Source organism: Oxyura jamaicensis, assembly GCF_011077185.1.
Source record: "Oxyura jamaicensis isolate SHBP4307 breed ruddy duck chromosome 27 unlocalized genomic scaffold, BPBGC_Ojam_1.0 oxy27_random_OJ102115, whole genome shotgun sequence".
Taxonomy (NCBI): domain Eukaryota; kingdom Metazoa; phylum Chordata; class Aves; order Anseriformes; family Anatidae; genus Oxyura; species Oxyura jamaicensis.
The window spans coordinates 1-9,636 of NW_023304828.1; the positions used below are offsets into that span (position 1 = coordinate 1).

General features: G+C 69.8%; 1 protein-coding gene across 1 annotated transcript; it reads right to left on the reverse strand.

Moving 5' to 3' along the window:
• Positions 1 to 82: 82 nt before the first annotated feature.
• On the reverse strand, positions 83 to 9,630 carry LOC118158420 (collagen alpha-1(I) chain-like; the record flags this gene model as incomplete). The annotated part of the gene is given in 40 exon segments (XM_035313076.1): positions 83 to 542; positions 544 to 564; positions 642 to 749; positions 852 to 905; positions 1,002 to 1,109; positions 1,218 to 1,271; positions 1,546 to 1,653; positions 1,757 to 1,810; positions 1,984 to 2,025; positions 2,027 to 2,092; positions 2,209 to 2,316; positions 2,464 to 2,625; positions 2,878 to 2,931; positions 3,349 to 3,402; positions 3,486 to 3,593; positions 3,708 to 3,761; positions 3,914 to 3,967; positions 4,062 to 4,169; positions 4,513 to 4,620; positions 4,727 to 4,825; positions 4,921 to 4,965; positions 5,072 to 5,125; positions 5,253 to 5,306; positions 5,410 to 5,463; positions 5,803 to 5,856; positions 6,112 to 6,210; positions 6,295 to 6,348; positions 6,525 to 6,623; positions 6,832 to 6,885; positions 7,180 to 7,287; positions 7,378 to 7,431; positions 7,737 to 7,835; positions 7,916 to 7,960; positions 8,049 to 8,147; positions 8,572 to 8,625; positions 8,804 to 8,848; positions 8,933 to 8,986; positions 9,221 to 9,265; positions 9,353 to 9,406; positions 9,602 to 9,630. Coding segments are annotated over 40 exon segments (3,223 nt in total), but the record flags the coding sequence as incomplete, so codon positions are not given.
• Positions 9,631 to 9,636: the final 6 nt, after the last annotated feature.

The window sequence follows — 9,636 nt, forward strand, 5'->3', positions numbered from 1 at the left end:
GGAGCAGGTAAAGGGTACAAGGGATGGAGGGATGGAGGTGAGGAGGTAGAAGGTGCAGGGGAGGGAGGTGAGGAGGTAGAGCGTGCAGGGGATGGAGAGGAGAAGGCAGAGGGTGCAGGGGATGGAGGTGAGGAGCAGGTCAGAGGGGTGGAGGTGAGGAAGGTGAAGATGACCCATGAGAGGTGGAGGTGAGAGCAGCCACGAGAGACGGAGGGCGGAGGTGAGGAGCAGGTAGGAAGGAGAGCGGTGAGGGCACCCCGGGGCGACGCGGGACACTGACCGCTCTTCCAGTCTCCGTGGCACATCTTGAGGTCGCGGCAGGTCCGGGCTGGGTTCTTGCGGGTGCCCTCGGGGCTGCGGATGTTCTCGATCTGCTGGCTCAGGCTCTTGAGGGTGGTGTCCACCTCCAGGTCGCGGTCACGCATCACGTTGGCGTCGTCGGCTCGGTAGTAGCGCCCGCCGTCGTGGGCCTTCTCCTGGGGCGGCTGGGGCAGGAAGCTGAAGTCGAAGCCGCCGCTGGGGGGACCGGGAGGACCGGGGGGGGCCAGGTGGGCCGGGGGGACCCTGCGGGAGGAGGAGGATGGTGAGCACGAGACGAAGGCAGGCAGCTCTGGGCGAGCAGCAGCAGGGTGGATACATACAACAGGGCCGACGTCGCCGGTGCGACCGCGGGGGCCGGGGGGACCGATGGGGCCGGGCAGCCCGTTGAGACCGTCTTTGCCGGCGGCACCAGCGGAGCCAGGAGGACCCTACGGGAGCAGAGAGGCCGTGAGCACGGAGGTGTCCCCAGCATCGTGGCGGGGACCCCGTCCCCGTGCAGCCCCCAGGAGGGGGCTCAGGAGGAGACTTACTCGTGGACCAGCGGGACCAGAAGCACCAGAAGGACCTTGTTCACCAGGAGCGCCCTGTGCAAAGTGAGAGACAAGAAAAGGGCCCGTTGGCACCTTCTGCTCCGGGACGTGGGGCAGCACCCACGGCCACCGTCACCCCGTGGTACTTACAGGAGGACCAGGTGGGCCCTGCAGACCGGAGAAGCCTCTGTGACCCTTCATGCCTCTGTCACCCTGCTCGCCGGTTTCACCTTTGTCACCACGGGGACCTTGGGGACCCTGTTGGAGGAGGAGGAGATGGGCTGAGCGGGGGCCAGGCCAGCCACCGCCCCCGCATCCAAGGGGATGCAGAAGCACGAAGGAGGACGCAGGAGGACATCAACTTACAGCAGGACCACGAGCACCAGCGGGACCAGGGGGGCCAGCGGGACCAGCGGGGCCCTGGGATGGGAGAGAAGGGGACGGGTCAGGGCGTCCCGCACCTTGGGTGGTGGAGCATCACCCCGAGCAGGACGCCCACGAGCCCTTCCCCGGCTGGGAACCTCCCTCTAGCGCTGGGAGCCGAGCCCAGGGCTGGATTCTGCCCCGCCGTGGCCTCGCAGGAGGAGCCCTTGCTCCGTAAAGGGGCCGGGCGGCCGGACCCTGCCGCACTGGGGGGGTCGGAGCCCGGGGTGGGGAAACGGCTGGGGGTCTCCTTGGGCCGAGCATCACTTACGGTCTCACCGCGATCTCCGTTCTTGCCAGCAGGACCGACGGGGCCGGGGGCGCCGGGGGCACCGGGAGCACCAGGGGGGCCAGCGGGGCCGGTCTCACCACGGTCACCCTGTGAGGAGGAGGAGGAGGAGGAAGAGGAGGAAGATGAGAGGTCAGCACGGGCGAGCGCAGCCCCGTCACCCCGTCCCAGCACCCCAGCCGTGGGCACTCACCTTGGGACCAGCAGCACCATCGCGACCGGGGGCACCTTCAGCACCGGGAGCACCCTGTGGAAGAGCAGAGACCCCTCGTTAGGGCAGGCGGGCGCTAACGAGGTCCTGGGTGGCACCGGCGCTGACCCCAGCACCCATGGGTGCCACGAGCCGGCGCGTGCTCAGCGCAGCAAACCCACCCCCTCCCCACCTCCCCTTCACCCCCCCGGCACGACACCGATGCTCACCTCACGTCCAGCTTCGCCAGGGGGGCCAGCCAGGCCGGGGGGGGCCCATGGGGCCGGGAGGACCGCGCTCGCCAGGAGAACCAGAGGGACCTTGCTTGCCGGGTTCGCCCTGCGGAGGGGAGAGCACGCGGGGATGCGTCGGACACCGGGGAGCATCCCCCTGCCTCGGGGGGCCGCACCGGTGAGCCGGGGACCAGGGCGGGGGTCCCACGGGGGGGTACTCACAGAGGGGCCGGGCAGCCCAGGGAAGCCTCTCTCGCCTCTCTGTCCGGGGAGGCCGACGACACCGCGTTGGCCGGCGATACCTTGGGGTCCGGGGGTGCCAGGAGCGCCCTGGGGGGGCAAATGGCACCTCAGGGGGGTGGCAGCGGCCGTCACCTCCCTCCGGATGGAGGGGACAACCAGGGGACGTCAGGTGTGACGCTGCCTGGTATCTGTGAAGGTGTCACATCACTTGGGGGGGGGGGGGGGGTGACTTCCGCTGGGGCCGTCCGCACCGGGGGAGCCTTTTTCACCGGGGGGTCCGGGGGGGCCGGCAGGTCCAGGCTCACCGGGGCGGCCAGCGGGGCCGGTCTCACCACGGGGTCCTTTGCCACCTTCCTTGCCGCTGGGGCCGGGGGGGCCGGGGAGGCCGATGTTACCCTGGGTAAGAGCAGGGGGGGCAACACCGTCAGGCTGATGCCTCAGCTCAGGGCCCCCCCCCCCCGCCGCCGCCGCTGGCTGAAGGGCGGCCAGGGGCGTCCCGGTGCCAAGTGGGCCAAGGCGGCCGCGTGGAGCCGGCTGGAGCCGTGCCCGGCATCCCCACGGTGCCAGCACCCTCCTGCCCCCCCCCCCCACCCACCACACGTCTCACCCCTTCGGGGAGGGGGGACGGGACACGGGCAGGGTACTCACGGAGGGGCCGGGGGGTCCAACTCTTCCAGCAGCACCAGGGAAACCAGTAGCACCCTGCGAGGGAGAGAAGCTGGAGTCGGGCGCGGGGCCGCATCCTGGCACCTCCCGCGGGGGAGCGGGGCCAGGGGAACGTCCCCTGGCTGAGGGCCACCACGGGGAGCCCTGGGGCCGGTGGCCAGGAGCAGAGTGCTCATCCCTGGGGGTGAGGAGCAGCTGCTGGTTTGGGGGGGGAGTCAAAGAACCCCCCCCCCCCCTTTTTCCATCCACTCCATCCCCTATAAGACGAACCCCCCCCCCTTCTCCAGGCACCATCCTCCCAAAGGGCTTTGGGGTGCGGAGCGGCGCTCACGCACATTTTGGGGAGCAAGAGGCAGGCAGGGCCGAGCCACCCATGGGTGCACGCACCCGACCCCATCCCCCGGGGGCCGCGCAGCCCCGTCCCCCCCCCACAAGAGCCAGGCTGGTACTTACAGGGGGTCCAGCGCTACCGCGAGCACCTTTGGGACCGGGAGCACCAACAGCACCCTGAGGAAGAGGAGGAGGAGGAGGGTGAGCCACGCCGTGGGGACAGATCCAAGGGGGACGTGGGGTGGGGGCGCGTGACTTACGGCAGGGCCAGGAGCACCAGTGGGGCCAGCGGGGCCGGGGGGGCCGGCGTCACCCTTGGCTCCAGCATCGCCAGTTTCGCCTTTAGCACCAGGCTGGCCGTCGGCACCCTGCGGGAGAGCGCAGCGCGGTGAGCCCGGGGGGGGGGGGGCACAGCATCATCCCCGCTCACGGCGGCGGTGGTGGTGCAGGATCAGGCCCAAGGGGGAGGGAGAAGCACTTACGGGAGGGCCAGCAAATCCAGCAGGACCGGGGGGGCCGGGCTCGCCGCGGTCACCCTAGGGGAGAAGGCAAGAGAGCGGCCGTCACGCCGGGCAGGGGACGGCCACCGCCGGCAAGGGGTGGCCACTTGATGGCAAGGGGTGGCCACTTGATGGCAAGGGGTGGCCACTTGATGGCAGGCCATCCCTCAGGGTGCCGGGACACTTACGGGAGCACCACGGGCACCAGTGGGACCAGCAGGACCGGGGGGACCGGCTTCACCCTGGCAGAGGGACACAAGGAAAGACCCCGAGGTTAGAGCCGTGGCGAGGAGGTGGCACAGGGGGCGCGGGGCCACCAGTGCAGGATGTCCCTACCTTGTCACCAGGAGCACCAGCGGGGCCAGGGGGGCCGATGGGGCCAGTCAAGCCTCGGAGACCGTCTTTGCCAGGAGCGCCATCAGCACCTTTGGGACCGGGGTCGCCCTGGAAGGAGAAGACATGGCGGGGTTACCTGCGGAGCTCCAACCTGGGGGGAGCACCCCATAGCTCTGCACCCCATTGCTCTGCACCCCAGGGTCTTCACCCTCCCCAGAGGGGCTGGGACCATCCTCCTCCTCCTCCCTGGCCGTGAGGAAGAGCAGGGCTCAGCTCCCAGCTCGCAGCAAGGGGCTGTCCCCAAGGGACACAAGCGTCCCCGAGCATCCCATCCCCGTGGCACCGGCTTTGCTCGGGGGAGCCCCAGCAGCCGGGGGGCGAGCGGCTGCAGGAGGGGACGGGGATGCAAGCAGAGGACAGAGGGGACACGTTGGGATCCTGGGACACGTACTCTGTCACCCTTGGCGCCTGGCAGGCCGGCAGCACCACGTTCTCCGGGCATCCCCTGAAGACCGGGGGGCCCTTGGTTTCCGGGGGCACCGGGAGCACCAGCATCACCCTGGGCAAAAGAGATGGAAAAGGGGCGTTAGTGAGACATCAGAACCGCTTAGGGGGAGAAAACTCCTCCCTGGAGCTGTCCTGCAGGGCAGAGACCTCGCACCTACCTTAGCACCATCGTTACCGGGAGCACCATTAGCACCACGAGGACCCTGGGGACCAGGGGGGCCTTGGACACCGCGTTCACCAGGGAAACCTCTCTCACCCTGCAGGAGGGGAAGAAAAGGAGCTGAGCAGATCAGTGGGGGGGGGGGGGGGGGGGGGCAAAAACCATCTCGGGGACGAGCGGGGGTCAGCTCACCCTGGCACCAGCAGGACCGGGGGCACCGGCATCTCCGGGGACACCCTGTGATGGAGGCAGAGGTTGCAGGAGTTAGCACAGGAATGGGGACACGCAAGGTGGCCCTGGGGACAGGGGGGATGGGGGGGGGCATGGTGTTGCCCGCACTCACCTGCTCACCGGGCTTGCCAGCCTCACCGGGGGGGCCAGCGGGGCCTGGCAGACCCTGTGGAGGAAGAGGAAGAGGAGGAGGAGGAGGTGAGATGTGGCGAGGTGAGCCACCAAGGGAGGGAGGTGGCACCGCCACCGCCACACGGCATTCGTCCCCTTGCGGGGAGAGGGCACCCCCTCACCTGGAAGCCGGGGGCACCAGCAGGACCTTGTTCACCTCTTTCTCCAGCGGGACCCTGGGGGAGAGGGGAGAAGAGTGAGGCCGGGCGGGGGGCTCCAGAGCTGCTGCTCCAGCAGCCGAGCCCAGCGCTGGGTGGCATCGGGCGCCCCGGTACTCACAGTAGGGCCGGGGGGACCTTGGGCACCAGCTTCGCCGTCTTTGCCAGCAGCACCCTGCGGAGGGGAGGGAAGAAAGAGGGTGCTCAGAGCTCGCCCGCCACCTCCAGGTGATTTTAGAGAGCTGAACCCGGCGGGCTCTGCACCCCGACTGAGGTTTGGAGCTGGATGTGGCCGTAGCATCCTTCCAAGGAGCAGAGGAGCGGCGGCGAGCTGCCCGCGGCCACGTCACCTCCCCGCTGTCCCCGCTCCAGGGGCGCTGGCAGCCGCCAGCCCCGGCTCCCGGCCACCACGGCTCGTGGCAGGTTCCCCCCTTGGAGCCACCCCCAGCCCCACACGCCCCCAGCCCCACACGCCCCCAGCCCCACACCCCCCCCAGCCCCTGGGGATACTCACAACAGCGCCGGGGGGGCCGGGAGCACCTCTCTCACCGGGTTTGCCAGGCTCACCCTAAAAGCAAAAGAGCAGGATGAGACCCACGTTGAGAACACAGCACCCACGGGATCGAGCCCGCGGGATGCACAAACCCCACGGGGACAGGGGGACGTGTCCCCTGAGCCACCCCTCCCTGGGTGCCTGCTCCTCGTGCCCACCCGCAGGCACGGTCCTGGGTGGGGAGCCCTGCTGGAGCACCCCCGTGTCCGCGGGGCAGGCACCCCGGGCTCGAGCAGCCCCACGAGGGATGCAGCTCCCATCTGTACTCACCGCAGCACCTTTGGGACCAGGGAAACCCATCACGCCGGCTTGGCCTCTGGCTCCGGGGGGGCCTGGGGGGCCGGGGCGGCCGTCTTGACCAGCGGGGCCCTACGGCGGGGGGAGCACGGACCCCGTTAGCAAACGGCACCGGGAGCCAAGGGGGGAGCGGGGCGGGTGGTGGGTGCTACTTACGGGGGGACCAGTCTTGCCATCGGGACCGGGGCTGCCAGGGCTCCCAGTCAGACCCTGGAAAGGAGCAAGGGGGGGTTGGGACGTCAGGCACCGGGTCGCTGCCGGCCGTGGGAGATGCTCCAGCAAGCGAGCGTCCCCGGAGAGCGACCTCCTCCACAGCCCAGTGACCCTGGAAGGGGGCCACCGCGCTTGTCCCCAGCCCCTCCGCGCCGCGCCCCTGCCACGCTCACCTTGGCACCAGGGAGACCGGGTTCACCGGGGCGGCCAGCTTCACCGGGAGAGCCCTTGGGGCCGACGGGGCCGGGGGAGCCGCGCTCGCCGGGGGGACCCTGGAGGGAGGGGACAGCAGTCACCCCGGCTGCAGGGCATCAGCGGGGACAGGAGCCGTGCCACGGGGCGAGGCGGTGGCACAGCGCCAGCTTCGCCACCGCGTGACCCCAGTTGGGGTGGGGGGGGGGGACACAAGTGTACCACGACCCCACAGCCCTGTTGGGGACACAGCGCCGTTCCCTGTGTGGGGAGAAGGGGGGCACCTACCTTGGGACCAGCGATGCCGTCAGCGCCGGGGAAGCCGCGGCTGCCAGGAGCACCCTGCGAGGGACGGGAGAGGGGTCAGGGTGGGCGTGGGGGGCGCGGGGGCTCGGGGAAGGGGGCACCAATGCGGGGCTGAGCCTGCAGCGGGAGCAGCCCTGGTGGTTCAGGTGCTCCACCGGGGGGGTTTGGGGGGGGTCTCAGAACGGGCTGGGTGCCGCTGAGGACAGCACCAGACCCCCTGGGGAGAGCCCCCCAGGCTCAGACACTGGATGGGGAGTGCAGAGACAGGGGGAGGAACGGGAATGGGGACGGGGACACGGTGGGGACACGCCGGGGATGGCTCCCACTCACTCTTTCGCCAGCAGGACCGGGAAGCCCAGCGGGGCCGGGCTCACCGCGGGCTCCTCTCTTGCCTTCCTCACCAGCGGGGCCGGGGGGGCCCTGGACGCCGGCAGGACCCTGGGGAAGGAGGCAGAGGGGTGAGCGCCTGCAGGGTGCAGCCAGCCGGGGAGGCGCCGAGTCCTGGCGCCGCCGGGGGGGGGCACTTACGGGTTCGCCTTTGGCACCAGTGTCTCCCTTGTTGCCTGGGGCACCGGGTTCGCCCTGGAGGGGGAAGGAGAAGGAAAGAAAGATGCTTAGCACCGGGTGGATGAGCAAAGGGAACCGTGAGCCTGATCCCTCCCCGACCCTCCGCAGGGGGAGAGATGCTCGGTGCCTCCCAGGGGGCTGCCAGCAGGGCTGGCAGGGGGGGTGCAGAGGAGGTGGGACTGCGGCGTGATGGAGCCAAAGGATGGATCCGGCCCTGGAGCCGTCCCCCAGGAGCAAAGGGCCGAGGACCCAGTCCCAGAGCAAAGGGCCGAGCTCCTGGTGAGGGACAGAAGAGGCCGGAGGCAGCGGGGGATACTCACGCTGTTACCCTTGGGACCGGGGGCACCGCTGGGACCCTGGGGTCCGGAGGGACCGCGGGCACCGGGGAAGCCGGGAGCGCCAGCAATGCCGGGGGCACCCTAGGAGAGGCAGAAGAGGAGGTGAGGGAGCTGCAGGGAGGTCCCCGAGCCAGGCGGCGAGGCAGGGGTGGGACACTCACGGTTGCACCCTTGGCACCAGGTTGACCATCAGCACCGGGGTTGCCCTGCCGGAGAGAAAGAGGAAGAGGAGGGTTACGCCGGGGCCAGGGGGACGTGAGGCCGAAGGGCAGGGCGCCATCGGGGGCCACTTACAGCAGGACCAGCAGCGCCAGCGGGGCCGGGGGGACCGGGCTCACCACGGGCACCCTGAGGACCTTCGCTGCCACGAGCACCTTGAGGACCGGTTTCACCCTGGGGAGGAAGAGGAGAGAGGAAGAAGAGCCGTGAGCGCGGGGGCTGCAATGAAAACCCAGAAGCGGGCGATTCTCTTCTCCATCCTTGGCCTAGCTTCCCACGAAAGCAACACCCCGCAGCCTGGAGAGGCGTCGGAGATGGGGCAAAGTGCCACCTCTGTCCTGCTGATGGGACGAGCAGCCACCGCGGCACTGGACACGTTGGCATTGGCCACCTGGGCATGGGCCACCTTGGCCTTGGCCACCTTGGCTTTGGCCACCTTGGCACGGGCCACCTTGGCACCATCCAACTTGGCGTTGGCCACCTTGGCCCCGGCCGCCTCCAGGCACTGTTTGGGCCACGTGAAGCCCTCCCGAGGCTCTGTCCCCCGTTTCCCTGCCCCGTTTCCCCCAGCGCCTCCCAGCCGGGAGCCAGGTCCTACCTTAGCACCAGCAGCACCGGGGAAGCCGGGGGGGCCGGCGGGACCAGTTGGACCCTAGATGGGAGAGGGGGCACGCATCAGAAGCAATCACACCCCTCACCTCTGGCTTTGCCAGAGCCCTGGAGCCCGGCCAGGATTCCCCGACAGCAGATTTAGGAGGAGATCTCCCATGCGGGACCCCCCCCCGGGGGGTTTGGGGGGTCTTGGGGGGGGGGGGATTGGGGTTACTCACGGGAGGGCCAGCAGCACCGGGAGCACCGTCGTTACCGCGAGCACCCTGCGGGACAGAGGCACCCCTGAGCGTTGCCCACCGGCAGGAGGGCAGGAGGGGCGCTCAGCCCTGCCCCGAGCGCGTACTCACAGCGGGGCCGGAGGGACCGGGACGGCCTCTCTCGCCGGGAAGCCCTCGAGGACCCTGGGGAGGACAAGAGGAGACGTTTTTAGGGGGCACGCAGACGCTTTCCCCTCCCGTAACCTCTCTCTGCGCCCCCCCAGCTCCCCCTGCCCACGGCGAGGGGAAGCCCCCAACCCCGAAGCATCCCTGGCTCTGCATCCCCAGGGATGCGCCGTGCCCCCCACCCCAGCCTCCTTTGCTGGGGGAGGCTCTGTGTGTGTCATCCCCCCCCCGTATTTCCCAGCCAGCACTCACCATCTGCCCAGGAGCACCATTCTCACCGGGGCTGCCAGGCTCGCCCTAGGAAAAAAAAAAAAGAGGCATAAAAATGGGTTTTCTGCACCAAAAGTGAGACCCCAACTTCCTGGGACTCCCCAGCCTCCTCACCTTGGGGCCAGCGGGACCGGGCTCGCCCTTGGCACCATCCAGACCGCTGAAGCCCTGGGGAGCAGGAGAAAGAAGAGCAGGGTCAGGAGGGGACCTCGCCGTGTCCCCAGCCCCTTGGGGACGAAGCTGTCAGGGACACCCGTCCCCAGCTTCATCCCCAGCCTCGGGGCTGGGGTCCCTCGGGGTGCGCCCCAAATTTGGGTGACCCGCAGCTCCCTAAATCTGGTGTCCGGTGGTGGAAGGACTCACTCTGTGTCCCTTCATGCCCGGCAGGCCGGCGGTTC